This window comes from Emys orbicularis, chromosome 20, assembly GCF_028017835.1.
Source record: "Emys orbicularis isolate rEmyOrb1 chromosome 20, rEmyOrb1.hap1, whole genome shotgun sequence".
Classification (NCBI taxonomy): Eukaryota; Metazoa; Chordata; order Testudines; family Emydidae; genus Emys; species Emys orbicularis.
In genome coordinates this window covers 23,632,281-23,653,528 of record NC_088702.1, presented here as the reverse complement: position 1 = coordinate 23,653,528, position 21,248 = coordinate 23,632,281, and the positions used below count along the sequence as shown (strand labels likewise).

The window sequence follows — 21,248 nt, the reverse complement described above, 5'->3', positions numbered from 1 at the left end:
GCTCTGTGCCTCAGTTTCCCCCTCTTTGAAACAGAGCCAGTCAGCTCCCTGCAGAGGGGCCGTGTGGCTGGAGAGCGGGTCCCTTCTGCCCCCTCCTTGTGCAGAGTGGGTGCCCTGGGGTGGGCCTGGCGCTGGTGGTACCAGCTGGCCGAACACCCACAAATCCCTCCTTCCACAGCACAGGTCTGGGGACGGGGCCCTGGGCTGGTCCCGCTCCCGGAGAGCAGATGGGCCCGAACCGTTGGCCAGAGCCCCTGGCGCTGTGGCTCCCAGATATGGGCCAGGCTCTGTGGGCGACAGGCATCCCCACTGCACTGCCTCTGGTGTAACACTGCCCTCTCTCCCCCAGCCCCGTGCGCCCGACCCCCCACGGACGCCATGGAGCCCGTCTGCCTGGTAGAGCCGGTGCCCAGCTCTGGTGCCCTGCGGGTGAACCCGGCCGCCCTGGGCCTGCTCCGAGGCCTCACCCGGCCCCTCCACGTCCTCGCTGTCTTCGGGCCCTGTGGCACCGGGAAATCCTTCCTCATGGACCGGCTGGCGGGGCAGGGCGAAGGTGAAGTGAAGGGTCCCCATTGCTCCCCGTTCCCTCTGCCTGTGTCTTCACCATCCCCCTGTGCCCCCGCCTGGGCTTCCCCCGTCTGGGCCTCCCCTGCCTCCCTTGACCCCCCTGCCTGGGCTTCCCCAGACTCTCCGCCTTGGCCTCCCCCTATTCACCCAGCCCTGGACAGAGCTGAAAGCTGGGCTTGGGGGTCCCTGTGGGACCCGCCCACCCAGCGTCTCCGATGCCTGTGCCCTGATGCGAGGAGCGCGGGGAACGCGGAGCGGGGAGTCCTGGCAGGCAAACCGAGCTGTGGCTGAACCGGCTGCCCGGAGCCGCGACGGGATCCCTGGCACAGCTGGGGTGTTGGCCAGAGGGGTCCGGCTGCTCCGGAGGGCCGGGCTGGGGGGAGGGAGTGAGGGGCAGCGTGAGGGACGTCACTGGAGGAGGAGAAAAGGGGAAAATGGGCAGCACCAGGGCGGGCGCCTACACTGGCCCTTCCGGCTCTGCTCAGGGAGGAGGTGGGTCAGGTGCAGAGGGTCAGAGCAGAAGCCCGAGGATGAAACCTTGGAAGGGGGGACGCGACCCATAGGGGAGAGGGGGGAGGGGAGTCCCAGCGGGACGGGGAGTCCAGATCTATTCAGGCTGGAATCAGGCGTCAGCTGTGACGGGTGAGGGGAATTCACCAGGGGAGCCGCGTGCGGAGCGTCTCCATCGCGGACGGGGCAGGTCTCCCGGTGACCGGCTCTGGGCTGGTTTGGGGGCCGGTCTCTGGGCTGGGCTGTCAGGGGTCAGGCTGGATGGTCACAGGGGGCCCCGCTGGCCCGGGAATCGCAGCTACGTTTCTATCCCTCTGCTGGGCCTCGCTGACCCTCCATCAGCGCCTGGCCGACCCCCCCTCCCTGACCCCTCTGCCTGGTCCTCCCCCATCCCTCCGCCTGCCTGGGCCTCCCCGATCCGCCGCCTGGGGCCTCCCCAATCCCTCCGCCTGCCTGGGCCTCCCAGATCTGCCGCCTGGGGCCTCCCCCATCCCTCCGCCTGCCTGGGCCTCCCCAACCCCTCCACCTGCGCCTCCCTGACCCCTCTGCTTGGTCCTCCCCCATCCCTCCGCCCGCCTGGGGCCTCCCCGGTCCGCGGCCTGGGCCTCCCCAATCCCTCCGCCCGCCTGGGGCCTCCCCGGTCCGCGGCCTGGGCCTCCCCAATCCCTCCGCCCGCCTGGGGCCTCCCCGGTCCGCGGCCTGGGCCTCCCCAATCCCTCTGCCCGCCTGGGCCTCCCCAACCCCTCCACCTGCGCCTCCCTGATCCCTCTGCCTGGTCCTCCCCCATCCTTCCGCCCGCCTGGGTCTCCCAGAACTGCCGCCTGGGGCCTCCCCTTCTCCCCTTCTTCCCACAGCCCCCACTCAGTGCCCCTCTCCGTCCCCACAGGTTTCCCCCGCTCCCCGGGGATCTGGGTGTGGTGCCTGCCCCACCCGACTCAGCCTGACCAGGCCCTGGTGCTGCTGGACACGGAGGGATTCCCCGAGCAAGAGGTAGTAGGGTCCAGTGGTTAGTGTGTGTGTGGGGGGGGGGGCGGGGGGCTGGGAGCCAGGACTCCTGGGTTCCCTCCCCAGCTCTGTGAGGGGAGTGGGGTGCAGTGGTTAGAGGGGGGGAGCTGGCAGCCAGGACTCCTGGGTTCTCTCCCAGCTCTGGGAGGGCAGTGGGGTGCAGTGGTTAGAGTGTGTGTGTGTGGGGGGGGCTGGGAGCCAGGACTCCTGGGTTTTCTTCCGGCTCTGGGAGGGCAGTGGGGTGCAGTGGTTAGACGGGGGGGAGCTGGCAGCCAGGACTCCTGGGTTCTCTCCCAGCTCTGGGAGGGGAGTGGGGTCTAGTGGTTAGAGCAGGGGGGAGCTGGCAGCCAAGACTCCTGGGTTCTCTCCCCGCTCTGGGAGGGCAGTGGGGTGCAGTGGTTAGAGGGGGAGCTGGCAGCCAGGACTCCTGGGTTCTCTCCCGGCTCTGGGAGGGCAGTGGGATGCAGTGGTTAGAGCAGGGGGGAGCTGGCAGCCAGGACTCCTGGGTTCTCTCCGGCTCTGGGAGGGCAGTGGGGGGCCGTGGTTGGGGGGGGGGAGCTGGCAGCCAGGACTCCTGGGTTATCTCCGGCTCTGGGAGGGCAGTGGGGTGCTGTGGTTGGGGGGGGGGAGCTGGCAGCCAGGACTCCTGGGTTCTCTCCCGGCTCTGGGAGGGGAGTGGGGTGCAGTGGTTAGAGTGAATGTGTGTGTGTGGGGAGGGCGGGGGGCTGGGAGCCAGGATGCCTGGGTTCTCTCCGGCTCTGGGAGGGCAGTGGGGTGCAGTGGTTAGACGGGGGGGAGCTGGCAGCCAGGACTCCTGGGTTCTCTCCGGCTCTGGGAGGGCAGTGGGGTGCAGTGGTTAGAGGGGGAGCTGGCAGCCAGGACTCCTGGGTTCTCTCCGGCTCTGGGAGGGCAGTGGAGTCTAGTGGTTAGAGCAGGGGGGGGCGTGCTTAGACCCGCTGCTCATGTGCCTCTCGCTGCCGTTGCAGGGCGATGAGACGAAGCTCTCCCGACTCTTCCTCCTGAACGTGCTGCTCAGCAGCGTCTTTGTCTATAACACCAGGAGTGAGGGCGACCCCCAGAGGCAGCTCGACCGCCTGACGTATCCTTCCCAGCACGGCCCCCACCCTGCTCTGGGGCCGGATCGGGGCCAGCGCCCCTGATGGGGAAAGGCCTCGTGTCCCATTCCCTGCCCCTCTGTGCCAGCTGGTCCCCCCACTTCGAGGCTGGATCAGGGCCGGCGCCCCCTGGAGGGGAATGGCCCCCTCTCCCGTTCTCTACCCCCTGAGCCAGGCAGTCCCTGCCCTGCGGTCAGATGGGAGCCGGCGCCCCCTAGAGGGGAAAGGCCCCGGGCCTTATTCCCCATCGTCCCCCCAGAGCCAGTTCCTTGCCCTGGGGCCGGATGGGAGCTGGTGACCCAGAGGGGAAATGCCCCATGTCCCATTTGCCCCACCCTGCTCCACCCCTGCCTAGTTCGGTTCCCGTCGCTCGACCCTCTCTTTTCCTTCACGGCGCCCCCTGCAGGTATGTGAGGGATCTGCCCCGGGTGGTGCGAGTGCTGGACGAGTGCTCCTGGCAGAATAGCTTCCTCCTGAGCACCGTGCTGCCCGACTTCGTGTGGTGCCTGCGGGACGTGGCGCCCGACCCCTGCCTGGACGAGGTGCTGGAAGCCACGGACCACGAGCTGGACTCGGCTCTCAGCTCCCCGCAAGGTGCATGGCCATCGGGGCCCTTCCCCTAGGGGAGAGGAACCCCGGCGTCCGGGCTGGTCCCCAGCCCAGCTCAGGTTCCATCCTGCCTCCCCAACTCACCCTGCCGTCTCAGAGGGGTACAGGAGCCTGCTTCACTTCCTGTCCTAAACGAGCACTGGTGTGAAACAGCCTCCGCGCCCTGCCCCAGAGCGGCCACATCTCTGCCCTCAGCGTCCCCTGCCACTCGGTGTGACCCCAGGGTTCACCCGCCACCCCCCTTTCTCTCGCAGATTCGGAGGACTCCCCGTCCAGCTGCGTACAGAGATTATTCCCTTGCCGGAAGCTGTTCCATTTCTGCTCCCCCCGAGCAGATGGAGGGCACGGTGAGCCGCCGTCTCCCGCAGACCAGCTGCACCCCATGTTCCAGGAGCAGATGGGGCGTTTTAAGGACTACGCCTTGAGCCGGAGCCCGAAGACCGTGGTGGGGAACAGAGTGGTTGATGGGGCGTGTAAGTGTCTGGCTGGGGGTGGGTGGGCAGCCTATGGGGTGTCTGTACAGCGCCTAGCGCAATGAGATCATGGGCCTGGACCGGGAGGCCTCAGTGCTACCGTAAGACACCTAATAAATAGCAATCCTAGCGTATAGCGCCTAGTGCAAACAGGTCGTGTGCCAGGACCAGGGTGTCTGGGCACTACCGTAATACACCCAATAAGTAGCAGTGATAATTCTAGGTGAAAAGTCAGGAACCTGGGTACTGCTGGACAAATTTGTTTGGTGACAAATGCAGATTTGGCAGCAGAGACATTTCCCCTGTATTCCCGTTGCTTTCTCCATATTGTTGGTGTGGGGGGAAAAAAACCCAAACTTCCCCAAATGGCAGAAGTCTGTTTTTTGGTTCAAAACAACTTTCCATTTTGAGATTTCCTATTTTATTTAAACCGAAAAACTGCCCCCGAAGGCTGGGGCTCTCGGGGTGTCGGTGGAAGGTCAGGATTTGGGCTTTTCAATTGGCTGGAAGTTCTGAGCAGTTTTATTCTTTCGTTCGATTCGAAACAATGTGCGTTTTTGGAATTGCCAGGACCCGAGAGCCCGTCAGTCGCCCAGTTCTGGCCCCGGCCTCGGGCTGGAAAATCACCCGCCTCGATGGCTGGGAATGAGGAACTCAGCTGCCTGTAACGATGACGATCCCTGGCTCTTCTCTAGTGCCTCCCAGCCATCCATCTCCAAGGGGTCAGCACCATTGTCCCCCTTGTACAGCAGGGGAAACTGAGGCACAAAGCAGGGCCGTGACTTGCCTCCAGCAGGCCAGCGCAGAGCCCGGGTCGGAACCCAGGAGTCCTAGCCCACCCTGCAGCAGCAGCACACACCTCAGTACCTGAGCCAGACCAGGGCGGAGGGGGAGGGGGGTGACTGGACAGGAGCCCCCAGCCCACCGAATCCTGCTCTGTCCTCTCTCTCCAGTCCTGGCTGATTTCCTGGAGCGCGTCGTGGACCTGCTGTCCCGGGACGAGCCCGTTCTCTTGAATGAGCTCTGCAATGGCCTGCAGGTGAGGGAGGGGCTGGGCGGAAGCAGGCTGGGCGCTGGGAGATGCAGAGGGGCTCATGGGGGGCTGGGACGGGGTCCCATGGGATCTGTGTGGTGGGTGGGGGCTGGGCTCTGGGAGATGCAATGGGGGGGTGGGGGAGGGGGTCCCTTGGGATCTGTGCGGTGGGGGGATGGGAGCTGGGGGATGCAGAGGGGCTCATGGGGGGGTGGGACGGGGTCCCATGGGATCTGTGTGGTGGGTGGGGGCTGGGCTCTGGGAGATGCAATGGGGGGATGGGGGAGGGGGTCCCTTGGGATCTGTGCGGTGGGGGGATGGGAGCTGGGGGAAGCAGAGGGGCTCATGGGGGGGTGGGACGGGGTCCCATGGGATCTGTGTGGTGGGGGGATGGGAGCTGGGGGATGCAGAGGGGCTCATGGGGGGGTGGGACGGGGTCCCATGGGATCTGTGTGGTGGGTGGGGGCTGGGCTCTGGGAGATGCAATGGGGGGATGGGGGAGGGGGTCCCTTGGGATCTGTGCGGTGGGGGGATGGGAGCTGGGGGAAGCAGAGGGGCTCATGAGGGGGCAGGGCGGGGGTCCCTTGGGATCTGTGCAGTGGGTGGGGGCAGGGAAGGCTCCAGTTAACAGGGGGGTTTCTGCTCCCAGCAGGAAGGCAGCGATTACTCCGTGGGGTACCCAATGGACCCCATGGGGGGTTCCCCACCCAGGAGACTAGCAGCCAGCACTGCCGAGCCCTCGGTGCCGGAGCCCAAGGTCAGTCGGGGGCAGCCCCAGGGACTGGGGGGAAGGGGCTGCAGGGGCGTGTGGGGGGGGCTGTTCCTGGTTCCAGCTCGGCTTAGAGAGATCTGGGGCTTGGGCCGTATTGGGGGGGGGGGCGCTTCCTGCTCGGAACTGGGCTGAGACCCAGCAACTCATGTCACACACAGAACCACTTATAGCCATGGAGCATTGTAGCTAGGTGGGAGTTGGTGCCCCCTAGTGGAGCAGGGCCCCGTGTCCCCTTCCCCGCCCCCCTGAGCCAGCCAGTCCCCGCCGTGGGGTGCATCGGGGCCGGCGCCCCCAGTGGAGCAGGGCCCCGTGTCCCATTCCCCGCCCCCCTGAGCCAGCCCGTCCCTGCCCTGGGGTGCATCGGGACCGGCGCCCCCTAGTGGAGCAGGGCCCCGTGTCCCATTCCCCACCCCCCTGAGCCAGCCAGTCCCTGCCCTGGGGTGCATCGGGGCCGGCGCCCCTAGAGGGGAAAGGCCCAGTGTCTCATTCCCCGCCCCCCTGAGCCAGCCAGTTCCTGCCCTGGGGTGCATCGGGGTCGGCGCCCCCTAGAAGGGAAAGGCCCAGTGTCTCATTCCCCGCCCCCCTGAGCCAGCCCGTCCCTGCCCTGGGGTGCATCGGGGCTGGCGCCCCCTAGAGGGGAAAGGCGCTGAGCGGCTCTGTGGCAGGTGACGGGGCGCGTCAGCCCTTTGGCGGGTGGCAGATCCGGCCGCGCTCTCTCGCTCTCCATGATGTATCTGCCCCCCGTTGTCTCTCCTGGACAGATGGAGCGCGTGGTCCCGCTTCAGGCGTCTCGACCCGCCCTGCCGGTCCTGGCCAAGGTGAGTGGCCCCTGTCGGCCCAGCCCCAACCCCCTCCTGGCTGCCTTTGGTGGGGGGAGTGGAAACAGCCCCCTCCTTGCCCCCTCCCAGCCTCACTCCGCCCTGCTGCCCCCAGGTTGCCCCCGGCACGGCACAGCCAGGCGCCATGGAGGAGCCGATGTGCCTGATCGAGAACAGCCCGGATGGGGAGCTGCAGCTGAACCAGCGAGCCCTGGCCCTGCTCCAGAGCGTCCGCCAACCCGTGGTGGTGGTGGCCATCGCCGGGCTGTACCGCACCGGCAAGTCCTACCTCCTGAACCGACTGGCCGGCAAGGATCGGGGAGGTGAGCGCTGCGGGGCGCTCGGCCCAGCTGGAGGATACTGGGTGGATGGGCCCATGGGGCTGATCCCAGGGGAGGGAGGAGGCGGGATACCAGGCTAGACGGGCCTGTTACCTGCACAAAATTCTCCGTTACACACACACTCTAGGGGGCGCCCACCCGTACCCAGTTCCTAGGGCTCAGGGCGTGCGCTTTGTGGGTCTGCAGGGAAAGACCCTTACCCAGTAATATCCTTCTCCTCTGTTTATTGACAGTTACCAAGCAGAATACACATGCTAATCCTTATGGGTTTTTCAACATACCATAATTGTAACCGTGCTGCCCACCCCGTATGGAGTGTTTATACATGTGGGGCACATTGAGGCACGACCCTGGACCCATTTAACCCGGTGAGGTCCAGCTCAGTTTGCTGTAGAGATCGTACTGGTGATATAATAACCTGTCCCGTACGTGACGGGATCCCCGGGGTGCAGCCTGGGACTGTGGGACTGCTGGGCCCCCTTAGCTCTCCAGCCTGGGCTGTCTCCCACAATGCTTTGCTAGTGACCAGCAGCAAACCCCTCCCAGCGCTGGGATCACTCAGCACAACCGCATGTGGAGGCCCGCACCCAGCTAGATTCCATGAATGCTCCCAGAGCCGCTCATGGATCACACATGGAAAGGCACCAGCCGAATCCCCCCAGCTCCCAGCACGGTACCCCAGGAATGTACCGTCTTGCACTGCTCAAGACGAACAGTGCAAATTTATTCATTGGTTCCCGACTTCATCAATGGAAAGTGGACATACACCAGCCTTTGGAAACCCGAGCAGATTCACCAAACACTTCAGGCAAACTCACTGGTAACGATAAACAGTTAAACAAACTTACTGACTACAAAAGATAGATTTTAAGTGATTATAAGTGATAGGGAAAAAGTCCAGAGTTAGTTACCAAAATCAAGTAAAATCTAAGCCCGCAGTCTAAACTCCCAACCCTCTTAGCCTGGGCGACATCTAGGCTAAGCAGTTTTTCTCACCCCACTGGATATTGCAGTTCACCATACACAGCTTTCCCCCTAGAAACCTGGGCCAGTGCCCTCTGTTGGAGTCTTCAGTCTTCCCAGTGTCCTTGTTGCTTGCAGTGTAGGTGGGGGCAGGAGAAAGGCCCAGCATGGGGCCCCCGTGTTCGGTTTTATACCCTTAGTCCCATGTGCTTGGGGAACACAAGTCCAGGCATGTCTGGGGGCGTTGCTGAGTCCCGAGGCGAGGTTGAGCAGTCCCCCTGGTGTGGCCTCATGCCGGTGAGTCATTGCATTGTAGCTCCTTGTTGGACAATGGCTGGTGATGGTTGTTTGACACCCGCCCGGGCGTTGGTTACTTTCCTTGACATTGTCTCTGGGGAGCTGGTATCTGGGCGCTTCCCAAACCCACAGCATATCTTGGTGACAGCCATACTGCACACTCTCATCACTTCATACGCACAGATAATACACATATTTAGATGGGACATTGGTTTCCAGCAGATCCTAACCTTTGCCATGATACCTCATCTCACGGACTCACAGGACTCGTGCTCTCTCTCAGCTCCATACGGTCCCTGTGGGGAGCCCCCTTCAGTGCAACAGCCCTTCTTAGGGGTCTGCTCTTTCTCGGGGTTTAAGCCGTAGGCCCCTCCACCTCCTGGAGCCGCACCTCTCTGAGCCTTAGCACGTCTGTCTCTGCTGTGGGCCCCCTCAGGGAGTCCCCTCGCTCTGGACCCCCTGGGCCTCCACTCCCAGAGGGAATAATGCACTGCAAGGCCACATAGTGCAGGGGATAGCACCTTTCCCTTTCCTACGGTTCTCCCTCCATTGACAAGGGCCAGAGGCCATTGTGCCAGCCTAGGGTTAGATACCTGCCCCTCCTGCGCCTTTCCTGGTATTCTGTATTTCAGTGGGGAACGTACTGTCTGTACTATGACTTTAGATCCTCCAGTGATATACCCCCAACGCTGCAAGGCCCACACCAAGGCCCAGCACTCTTTCTCTTTCTCGCAGGGGGTGACATTTTGCTCAGTGTAATTCCGTGTTTTGGATCCATAGGCCACGATTTGTAACTTCCCGGCGCTTTGCTGCTGTAACAGCGCTGCTCCCAGCGCTACATCAGTACTAGGCAGTTGCAGGGTGGATGGTTCTCCCACCTTTGGATATGTGGGGCCAGGGCCAGGGCCAGGGCCAAATCCTCTTTCAGGGTCAGTGATGCCTTTGCCTGATCAGGCCCCCACTGCTGCCCTTTCTTTAGGAGAAAACCCAGTGGGTGACATTTCGGTGACATCTCTCGAGAGGTTCAGGTTCCCAAAAGGGCTCTTAAGGATGCCACATGAGTGGGGGCAGGACATTTTCCAATCAGTTCCACCCGTTGTGCATCTGGGGTTTGTCCCTCCTTTCCCGATATGACCCCTGAGTATTTTACCTCTTGCTGTACCAGCTGGGCCTTGGCTCTGCTAGCCTCGAACGTGGTATCTTGGATGATCTGTAACATCTGCTCAGTGGTCCTACCAACCCCCTATGGTCCCCAGGCACCCGTATAGCATCAGCATAGGAAATTACCCTCTTTTGGGCTTTGGGTGTCCATTTCCCCCACATCTTAACCACAGGAGTGACCAATTGCAGGTGCATTATGAAAACCCTGGGGACTCTGGTGAAACAGAACTGTTGTCCCCTGGAAGTGAACCCAAATTTGTACCAGGACTCAGGGTGCAAGGAGATGGCAGAGAAGGTGTTTGCTAAATCTGTCACAGAACCATTCTGCTACTGCAGCGACTCCTTGGTACTTGGCCACTCCCGGGGCAGGGGCAGGGGCGGGGGCAGAGGCTACTGCGTTTAATGCTCTAAAATCCACTGCCCTTCGCCAGGTCTTCCCACCCCCTTTCAGTACAGGCCCATCGAGGCAGTATTAGTACTCGCCATGTGCCCAAGAACACCCTGTTCTAACAAACGTTCAGTGGTGGATTTGATCCCTTCCTCTGCCTCCGGAGGATACTTGTACTGACGCTGTGGAGGGGGGTGAGGCCCTCCAATTCAAACCTCAGCATCAATTTTCCCACACTCCAATTTATTTTCAGCCGATACGCCAGGAAACTTGTCCACTGCTGGGTCCCCTTCTTCTGCTTTCCCTCCTTCCGGGGCCTTTACAGCCCACACCTACATACAGCATTCATGGAGGGGGTGGGTGTTTCTGCTGGCTCTTCACTATTTGCCCATAGGAACCCGTTGGCTAAATCCACGATGTGTCTCCCCTCATTAAGGTACGACGTTCCCAATACTCCATCCTCCTTACCCCCATTCCCAGTTTGATCCTGTTTCTGAACAAGGTATTTTACCCATGACTCCCGATTCCCTGTGTGGGTCAGGATCGGTCTCGTGATATACGCTTTCATTGTCTCCCCTGCATAGGATGCTAGTTGTGTAGAATTTTCTGTTTCCTCAGCGTCCCCGGGAAGCCACTGCTCTCCAAGCACAGATACTGATGCACCGGTGTCAGTTAGCATAGTGGGGCATGTTTGTTCCCCTAATCTCCCCATTATTGCTCCTACAATGGGATGCCCCCACTTGTCATACTGTAGTTGGGCCACTACCTCAGGGGGACTCCGGGGAGGCGGGCACCCCTATTGGGGTGGTGCCAATTCTTCGGGGTCCATTCTGGGAGCTACAGGAACCTCATCAATCAATTCCTCTCGCCTGTCTGACTGGGCAGCCCTCTGCAGTAACTCACTTGTGGGCTTCCCGTCCCACTTCTCTTCTGGTTCCCCTGCCATCATGAGCTTCCTCCACGCCTCCCCTCTCAATGTACCTTTCCCACCTTCAGCCGGACATCCTCTGTTCTGCATCTGATACCCACGTCCAGATCCATTTCTTCCTCTGGTTCCTCTGCTGCCCAGTGCATCTCCCCGTCCTCTTCCTCTAACATGCCATTGTGCATCGGCCCCTTTTCCCCCCGGCTCCCCTTGGAGATCTGGGGGCCCATTGTCAGCAAAAGTTACTGCCTGTACAGGCTCCATTCTCCCGTCCCTATTTCCTTTTCCCGCTTCTCCCTGCATGTCTCGAAAAACTACAGCTGCTCAAAAAATCTCCTGTTTCAACTCCGAGTATCCCCTAGCTGGATCTATGGGTCCTAAAATCACTCTCCTTCTTGAATTCAAACCATCTAACAAGGCCGTCTGAAAAGCTAAAGGCTTGAAATCCGGTGGAGTTCCAGTTCCTACTGGCACAACCCGGCAGCCATGGCCAGTATCTCCTTTTTAATAACATACAATTCCGGGGAGTCACAGGGACCTGTTCTGTGACATGGAACAATTTCCCCGGTTGTCGGGCCGACATCCCTACCTTCATTGCGTCCTTCGCCCAGCCCCATCCCGTGGCAGGAACACCGCTCGCACCTAACCGCCCCTCAGCACTGCGTACTGCTGCCCAGGCAGAAGTGCTAGAACCTCATCATCTGCCGACCACCACCCGGCTCATGCCAATACCTTCCCCATCCTGTCCAGACACAGGTCCCTTTCTAGGGGGCCCACTAACTGAGCAGCCGCCTGTACCTGGTCTGGGCTAAAATCAGAAAACTCTGTCATATTTTGCCTTATTTCCCTTCGTCGTTGTACATCATTTGGGTCAAGTTCTGTTCTTGTTACCGCCCTTGTGGTAACTGCAGCCACAGGATTGATTTGTGCTTTTAATTTCAAACCCTGCAAGTGCCCCCTTCCCTCAGGGGAAGCATCAGGGGCGTATGAGCATCCAGGATCTTTCTCTTCGGAAGCCATCCAACTATCCCCATTCCAAGTGTCCTCCCAGGTGTCTGTATCCCCCAGGCCCACACTCACGCCTCCCCCGGGCCCTTCCAGGCTCCCAACACGATTTCCAGTTTCTCTGTTCGCTGCCTACAGACTGTGTGGTCACTGCCTGTCCGGGCCCGATCCGTATTTTCCTGTAACTCTGTTCTGACAGCGGCCTGAGCATCCCCCAGCTTCATTTGCAGTGGAGATCCCTCCCCGTTCAGGTTCTGTACTTCCAGTTTCAGTTGCTCCCACTCTCTTGTTCCACCTGAAGCGCTGTTACATTGTGTAATGCTGAAACGGCACTGGCCCACTCAGATGCCTTATACTGAGGCAAATTATCCTTAATGACATCCAAATCGAGTCTGGAATCCTCCAGTTGCCTTTCCTGGAGCGCGACCAGGCTGGAGAGATTAGTGACAGCTTTGCGCAATTCCCACCCAGCTGTGCTTTCATAGCCTTTTCCTTTGGTTTTGGCTTCATGCACTCACAGAATGCTTCAAACCCCTTCCAGGCGGACTCAAGGGCATCCCTCCCCTGGAAGGAATCTTGTCCCCATGGGCATGGACCCCGTTCCACTACCCATTTAGCAAGGGGGGGGGGCTCTTCAGCTAACCCCCACCCCTCCTGGTCCCTTTGCTTTGTTTCCTTTCCCTCCTGTTGCTTCAGCGTGAACAATCTGCCGAGCAGGTAGCGACCCTTTTTGACAGAGTATCACCGGTATTCTGCTGCTATTACTGTGTAGGCTAGATCAGTTCGGGCCACACGACCTTAGGCTGCCCGCATTCTCCACCAAATCTGTTACCCGCACAAAATTCTCTGTAACTCACACACTCTAGGGGGCACCCACCCTTACCCAATTTCAGGGGCTATGGGCGTACTCTTAGCGGGGCTGCAGGACCTTTTACCAGAGAAAGAGCCTTACACAGTAATATCCTTCACCTCTATTTATTAACACTCACCAAGAAGCAGAATGCACATACTAAGCATACAATGCTCTGGTCACCAATCCTGATCAGGCAAGCGGACTTTCCCTGTTGGCCAGGCAAGGTCAGTCTCGTAGGGATTCTGGTCGTGCAGAGAATTCTTAGCAGCTTTGATCTTAGGCTGTGTCTTTGAGGTGAGTTCTTCTTTCTGGTCTTTCCTCCTCCTCCTCCTCCTTCTTCTATCTCTTCTCTGCTCGTCTCCTTCATGGACCCCAGTTTATACAGTGAAACTTGAGTCCTGCCTACTGTACCTTAACCAATCATTTTACTAAAATGTTACAAACCAATCCTAACATAGTGTAACAAAATTCTCTAACCAGTCATCCCCCACCACCTTCATTAATTCACACCTAGCCAAATTAATTATACAGCAGACAGAAACAAGCAAAGAACCAGGCAGAGATCATACAGACAAACAACAGGGAAGTGGGGACCATAAAGATAAAACAATAAAGAAATGAGCTACTGATAAGTGGTTTCTTGCCAGACAGGATGTACCAAACTAAGTTTTCTGTAACCATCTTAAGATCTGTTTGTGTATCCGGTGATAGTGGGGACCATTAGGACGGGGTCTCCTTCTTACCAGCCTGATGGAATGTGAGGATGTGACTTTCTGCTTCTTAGCTAATGGCTGCAGACAAGGGCCTTATCCTTACAGGCTCATGGGGTGATCCAGGGTAGTGGGGAAGGGTTGACAGAGGTGACAGGTCAGCGCTAGCCAATCGTTCCACTGGCCTCTCTCTGCCCCCAGCTCTGGGAGGGGAGTGGGGTGGACAGAGCAGGGGGGGTGGGAGCCAGGACTCCTGGGTTTTCTCCCTGGCTCTGGGAGGGGAGTGTGGCCTAGTGGTTAGAGCAGGGGGGAGGGGGCTGGGAGTCAGGACTCCTGGGTTCCCTCGCTCTGCGTCTGTCCCAGCTCTGCCCCTCTCTCCCCAGGGTTCTCGCTGGGCGCCACGGTGCAGTCGCACACCAAGGGCATCTGGATGTGGTGCCTGCCCCACCCCCACCGGGCCGGCCACACCCTGGTGCTGCTGGACACCGAGGGGCTGGGCGACGTGGAGAAGGTGAGTGGGGGGTGATGGGAGGGCAGGGCTGGGTTTCGGCTCTGGGGATCCAGGGACACCTAGGGGGATCAAGAACCCTCTGGATGTGGGAAGGGGCTCTGGGCCTGGAGGTGGGTGGCCCAGGGGTCAGCATAGGTCAGTCTCCCCTGCCCCATATCCCCCCACCCCATCCCTCTGCAGTGGGGTCTGGTGGGCCATGCTCCCCACCCCCGACCTGCAGGGGAAGTTCCGGCTCCCTGCCCCATATCCCCCGTCACAGACTCCCAGCCCCCGGGTTCTCTCAGCTCCGTACAGCCCCTGGGAGGAACCCCCCAGTGTGACAGCCCTTCTCGGGGGTTCACTCACTCTCCGGGTTAGGCCCTCTGACCTCGCCACCTCCTGGGACCGCACCTCTGCCGTGGGTCCTCTCAGGGATTCCCCTCGCTCTGGCCCCCGGGGCCCCCACCCCCAGAGGGAGCAACGCCCCCGATCTCTAGCTGCAGGGACTCTGCCAGCGTCACACAGGAGGTTTATTGAGTGTCTGGACCCAGCCCAGGCAGTTCTCAGGGCCCTCGGGCGAGGTCACACCTGGTCCCCTGCAATTACAAACCCCTTCCCCCACCTCGTTACACACGCAGCACACAGGGAAACTGAGGCACACAGTGTTCACGTAAAACACTAAGAAAATCCCCCACTTCGTCACACCCCACAACCCTGCTTCTCTGCAGTGGGGTCTGAGGGGTGTGCTTCCCTCTGTGACCTGCAGGGGGAGCTCCAGCTCCCTGCCCCATATCCACCCTGCCCCACCCCTCTGCAGTGGGGTCCGACACTGCCGCCCTGCGATTTCCCCCCTTTATCCTCCCCGCAGGGCGATGCGAAGAACGACGCGTGGATCTTCACGCTGGCCGTGCTGCTCAGCGGCACCCTGGTCTACAACAGCCTGGGCACCATCGACCAGTGCGCCCTGGAGCAGCTGCAGTATCCTGCCCCTGCTGGGAGGGACCCAGGAGTCCGGGAGGTGGGAGCAGCTGGGATTCCACTCCCATAACTGGGTAGCACCTGTCGCACCCTCTTGGGAGCAGGGGTCTGGGGTGGGTGCCAGGAGCAGTGCCACCATTGGGTGCCGTTCCTGGGGCAGCGGGGTGAGGGCTGTGGGCGCTGGGCTCAGGGACCCCCTGCGGGGGGCGCTGTGTCTCCAGTTCCTTAGCTGGCCCCCAGCTACGTGACGGAGCTGACGGAGCACATCAAGGTGAAGGCGGCAGGTGAGGGCGGCCGGCAGAAGGGGGAGGATTCAGCTGAATTCGTGCACTTTTTCCCGGCCTTCGTGTGGGCCGTGCGGGATTTCACGCTGCAGCTGGAGCTGGACGGGCAGGAGATCACCGAGGACGAGTACCTGGAGAACGCCCTGAAACGCAGACAAGGTGCAGGGCGGGGACTGGGCTGGATGGGTCTCGGGGGGCAGGGAGGGGGCAAGATATCAGCGTAAATGGCCCCATGGGTCTCCTCTGGGGGGGTGGATACCAGGCACATGGGTCTGACCCTGGGGTCTCTTCCCAGGCCAGCCCGAGAAGCTGGATCTGCCCAAGAAATACCTGCGCCAGTACTTCCCCTCCCGCAAGTGCTTCGTGTTCGACCGCCCGGCCCCGCGCTGCGACCTGGCCCGGCTGGACGAGCTGCCCGAGGCAGCGCTGAGCCCCGACTTCCTGGAGCCGGCGCAGCGCTTCTGCAGCCACATCCACCAGCACGCGGGCACCAAAACCCTCCCCGGCGGCCACGTGGTGACGGGCACCTGTGAGTGGGGATCGGGGCGCGGCTCTTGGGGGAGGATCGGCGCATGGCCCTCCGGGGATGGTGCGTCCCAGGGGCAGGGGATGGGGATTGGGGCGCATCATGGGGGCAGGGGATCGGGAGTGGAGCACGTTCTGAGCGGGGCTGTGGACAGGGGATGCCAGTGCAGGAGGAGGGATGTGGGCGCATCCCAGGCTGGGATATGTGCTGCAGGGTCAGGTCAGGTCCGGGGCTGCTGGCCATTTGGAGGGGTCCAGGGCCAGTATGGGCAAGGCCTGGGTGGAAGGAGGCTGCCCCTGATCCCCTCCGGCCGCGCTGGGGAACCTGGCGCTGACCCTGCCCCTCCGGCCGCGCTGGGCCCCCTGGCGCTGACCCTGCCCCTCCAGCCGCGCTAGGCCCCCTGGCGCTGCAACCTGCCCCTCCGGCCGCACTGGGGAACCTGGCGCTGACCCTGCCCCCTCCGGCAGTGCTGGGGAACCTGGCGCTGACTCTGCCCCTCCGGCCGCGCTGGGCTCCCTGGCGCTGACCCTGCCCCTCCGGCCGCGCTAGGCCCCCTGGCGCTGCCCCTGCCCCTCCGGCCGCACTGGGGAACCTGGCGCTGACCCTGCCCCTCCGGCCGCGCTGGGGAACCTGGCGCTGCCCCTGCCCCTCCGGCCGCGCTGGGCCCCCTGGCGCTGACCCTGCCCCTCCGGCCGCGCTAGGCCCCCTGGCGCTGACCCTGCCCCTCCGGCAGTGCTGGGGAACCTGGCGGTGACCTACGTGGACGCCATCCGCAGCGGGGCGGTGCCCTGCATGGAGAGCGCGGTGCTGGCCCTGGCGCAGATCGAGAACTCGGCGGCGGTGGGGGAGGCCGTGGCTGTCTACGAGGAGCAGCTGGAGCGGCGGGCGGCGCTGCCCACGGAGACCGTGCAGGAGCTGCTGGAGCTGCACGCCCAGTGCGAGCGGGAGGCGCTGTGGGCGTTCATGGCGCGCGCCTTCAAGGACGACGAGCAGCAATACCAGCGGCAGCTGAAGGTACCAGGGACCCTGCGATGGGGGCACAGCCCCTCCTGCCCTAGCCTGCAGTGACCCACAGGGGAACAGGGCACGGGGCATTTCCGCTCCGGGGGGCGCTGGCCCTGATCTGGCCCCAGGGTGGGGACTGGCTGGCTCCATGTGCCAGGGAATGGGACACAAGGTCTTTTCCCTCTAGGGGCCACTGGCCCTGCTCTGGCCCCAGGGCAGGGAACTGGCTGGCTGTGTGGAGTGGGGAATGGGGCATGGGGCCTCCAGGGGGTGCTGGCCCCAGGGCAGGGAACTGTCTGGCTCTCTGGGGCAGTGTATGGGGCACGAGGCCTTTCACGTGTTGGGGGCGCTGGCCCCGATCTAGCTGGGGCACTGTCTGGCTCTCTGGGGCAGGGAATGGGGCACGAGGCCTTTCCCCTCCAGCTCCGATGTCCCCTCTCTCCACAGGACAAGCTGGACTCCAAGCGCGCTGAGCTCTGCCGCCGGAACGAGGTGGCGTCGTCGGACCGGTGCACGGCCGCGCTCATGGAGCTGTCGCAGGAGCTGGAGGAGCGGGTCTGCGAGGGGAGCTACTCGGTGCCCGGGGGCTACCAGCACCTCCTGGATGACCAGCGGGAGATGGTGGAGAAATACCAACTGGTGCCAGGGAAAGGGATCATGGTGAATTGGCTGAATAGCATCAACTAGGGCTGGGAGCCAGGACTCCTGGGTTCTATCCCTGGCTCTGGGAGGGGAGTGGGGTCTGGTGGGTTAGAGCAGGGGAGGCTGGGAGCCAGGGCTCCTGGGTTCCCTCCCGGCTCTGGGAGGGGAGTGGGGTCTGGTGGGTTAGAGCAGGGGGGGCTGGGAGCCAGGACTCCTGGGTTCTCTCCCTGGCTCTGGGAGGGGAGTGGGGGCTAGTGGTTAGAGCAGGGGGGGCTGGGAGCCAGGACTCCTGGGTTCTGTCTCTGGCTCTGGGAGGGGAGTGGGGGCTAGTGGTTAGAGCAGGGGGGGCTGGGAGCCAGGACTCCTGGGTTCTCTCCCTGGCTCTGGGAGGGGAGTGGGGGCTAGTGGTTAGAGCAGGGGGGGCTGGGAGCCAGGACTCCTGGGTTCTCTCCCTGGCTCTGGGAGGGGAGTGGGGGCTAGTGGTTAGAGCAGGGGGGGCTGGGAGCCAGGACTCCTGGGTTCTGTCTCTGGCTCTGGGAGGGCAGTGGGGTCTGGTGGGTTAGAGCAGGGGAGGCTGGGAGCCAGGACTCCTGGGTTCTCTCCCCAGGTCTGGGAGTGGGGGCTAGTGGTTAGAGCAGGGGGGGCTGGGAGCCAGGACTCCTGGGTTCTGTCTCTGGCTCTGGGAGGGGAGTGGGGTCTGGTGGGTTAGAGCAGGGGGGGCTGGGAGCCAGGACTCCTGGGTTCTCTCCTGGCTCTGGGAGGGCAGTGGGGTCTGGTGGGTTAGAGCAGGGGGGCTGGGAGCCAGGACTCCTGGGTTCTCTCCCCAGGTCTGGGAGTGGGGGCTAGTGGTTAGAGCAGGGGGGGCTGGGAGCCAGGACTCCTGGGTTCTGTCTCTGGCTCTGGGAGGGGAGTGGGGTCTGGTGGGTTAGAGCAGGGGGGGCTGGGAGCCAGGACTCCTGGGTTCTCTCCTGGCTCTGGGGGGGCAGTGGGGTCTGGTGGGTTAGAGCAGGGGAGGCTGGGAGCCAGGACTCCTGGGTTCTGTCTCTGGCTCTGGGAGGGGAGTGGGGGCTAGTGGTTAGAGCAGGGGGGGCTGGGAGCCAGGACTCCTGGGTTCTGTCTCTGGCTCTGGGAGGGCAGTGGGGTCTGGTGGGTTAGAGCAGGGGAGGCTGGGAGCCAGGACTCCTGGGTTCTCTCCCCAGGTCTGGGAGTGGGGGCTAGTGGTTAGAGCAGGGGGGGCTGGGAGCCAGGACTCCTGGGTTCTGTCTCTGGCTCTGGGAGGGGAGTGGGGTCTGGTGGGTTAGAGCAGGGGGGGCTGGGAGCCAGGACTCCTGGGTTCTCTCCTGGCTCTGGGAGGGCAGTGGGGTCTGGTGGGTTAGAGCAGGGGAGGCTGGGAGCCAGGACTCCTGGGTTCTGTCTCTGGCTCTGGGAGGGGAGTGGGGTCTGGTGGGTTAGAGCAGGGGAGGCTGGGAGCCAGGACTCCTGGGTTCTGTCTCTGGCCGTGGCTCTGAGCTGCACACGCAGCCCGTGGGCGCCCTGGGGGGGAGGATCCTGCTGTGGGTTTGTGGTCCAGGTTCGTCCCTGGCTGATGGGATGCGAGGGCAGCGCGGAGGCTCTGGCTGGTCTGGGGCCCCCTGGTGTCTGTGGGGGGGGGCAGGTGCAGGGGGGAGGGGCTTTGCCCCTCGATGTGTGGGGGGGCAGGTGGGACGGGCTGTGGGCCCCTCAATCTGTGAGGGGAGCAGGCGCAGGTGGTCAGGCGGGAAGGGCTGAGGGCCCGGGCTCAGCCCCTTTCTCCCCGGTGCCCCCAGGCGGCCGAGGTGCTGCAGGAGTTTCTGAAGTCCAAGGAGACGGTGGCCCAGGCCGTCCTGCAGACGGACCAGAGCCTCACGGACAGACAGAGGGAGATCGAAGGTGACTCCAGAGCTGGGGCCCGTAGTCCTGTGACCCCCACGGCCCTATGGATCTGGTGATCCCTTGGCCACAGACTCACCCCCCTGAACGCCATGGCCCCATAGACCCCGTGACCCCTGGCCCTCCCGGCCCTATAGATCCTGTGACTCCTGGACCCCACAGATGCCAGGGCTCTGTAGCCCCATAGATCCGGTGCCTCAGGGTACAGTCTCTGTGGCCTCCCAGGCCCGTGACCCATAGATCCGGTGACCCCAGCACCCCATAGATCCGGTGACCCCAGCACCCCATACATCCAGTGCCCCATGGACGTGGTGACCCCAGGGCCAGGGCTCTGGCTCCATAGATCTGGTGACTCCTGGGCGCCGATGACCCAGTGACCCCGGGCCAGGGCTCTGCACTCCGAGCCCCTGGCCCTGACCATGTGCCCCCCCCCCCCCCCCCCAGCGGAGCGGGCGCGGGCCGAGGCGGCCGAGCGGGAGGCCCAGCTGAGCCAGGAGATGCAGGCCAGGACGGAGCAGCTGCTGCAGGACCAGGAGCGCAGCCACGAGGAGCACGTCCGGCAGCTGACGGCCAAGATGGAGCAGGACAGGAGGCAGCTGCTGGCCGAGCAGCAGGGAGTGCTGGCCCTGAAACTGCAGGTACCTGCCCCTGGGGAGCTGGGATTGGGCTGCCTGGAGCGGGGGGGTGGGAGCCCCCTGGTTCTCTCCCCAGCTCTGGGAGCTGAATGGGTCTCTGAGGGGAGCTACTCGGTGCCCGGGGGCTACCAGCGCCTCCTGGCCGACCAGCGGGAGATGGTGGAGAAATACCAGAGGGTGCCAGGGAAAGGGATCATGGCATTAATTGGGGCTGGGAGCCAGGACTTCTGGGTTCTCTCCTGGCTCTGGGAGGGGAGTAGGGTGGGGTCTGGTGGTTAGAGCGGGGAGGGGAGGTGGGATCCAGGACCCCTGGCCCCCGCTCCAGATCCCCACAGCTCTGTGTCGGTGGCGCTAACCCTCGGCTCTGTCCCCCAGGAGCAGGAGCGGGTGCTGCGCGAGGGGTTCCGGGGGGAGGCGGCGCGGTTGGAGCAGCAGATGCAGAACCTGAGGCAGGAGATGAACCGGCCCCGGCGCTCCGGCTGCGTTGTCTGCTGAGAACAGCGACCCAGAGGACTCGGGGAGCAGGGCTGGGCTGGCTCCCCTCCCACCAGCCTGTCTGAGACGTGGGGGGTGCTGGTCAGAGCCAACCACTAGGGTCGTTGTACGTTTGAGGGGGGGCTTCTGACTTCACACTAAGTGATGCTTGTTGTTTACTGAGATTTGATACTGGAAAGCTGTACACACTGGTGTGTTATTGTAGGGTCTCTCATAAACACTGCAGCTGCTGCTTGCTCTGGTTTGTTATTGTAGGGTCTCTTGTAACCCTGCTGGTGCTGCATGCAGTGCTGTGTTATTGTAGGGTCTCTCATAAACACCAGAGCTGCTGCTTGCCCTGGAGTGTTACTGTTGGGTCTCTTAGGTATTGGGCCCTACCAAATTCACAGTCCATTTTGATCACAGCCAGAGGGTTTTAAAATTGGTCAGTTTCACATTTTCAGCTGTTTACATCTGAAATTTCACGTGTTGTACCCATGGGGGTCCCAAGCCAGAGGCACCCGGAGGTGGGTCTGATCTTTCCCGAGAGTGGCCATGCAGGGGAAGGACAAGTCCTGTCCCACCCCAGCCAATGCGGGATTTGCAGCGAGGAGCCGGGCACTCCCAGGAGCACGGGGGAGATCAGGGCTATTGCACGGTCCGGGACACGTGTTTCATGGCTGTGAAGTTGGTAGGGCCCTACTTATGTACTCTGCTGCTGCTGCTGCTGGTGCATGCACTGGTTTGTTATTGTAGGGTCT

The 21,248-nt window shown here is 62.5% G+C and overlaps 1 protein-coding gene across 1 annotated transcript; it reads left to right on the top strand.

The window, feature by feature from the left end:
* Positions 1-7,047: 7,047 nt before the first annotated feature.
* LOC135892725 (guanylate-binding protein 1-like) lies at positions 7,048-20,508 on the top strand. The gene is made up of 10 exons (XM_065420523.1): positions 7,048-7,225; positions 13,929-14,056; positions 14,904-15,013; positions 15,254-15,456; positions 15,593-15,826; positions 16,557-16,837; positions 17,276-17,488; positions 19,276-19,378; positions 19,823-20,016; positions 20,389-20,508. The coding sequence occupies exons 1-10, from the start codon at positions 7,048-7,050 to the stop codon at positions 20,506-20,508; spliced, it is 1,764 nt and encodes a 587-aa protein (XP_065276595.1).
* The last annotated feature ends 740 nt before the right edge of the window (positions 20,509-21,248 follow it).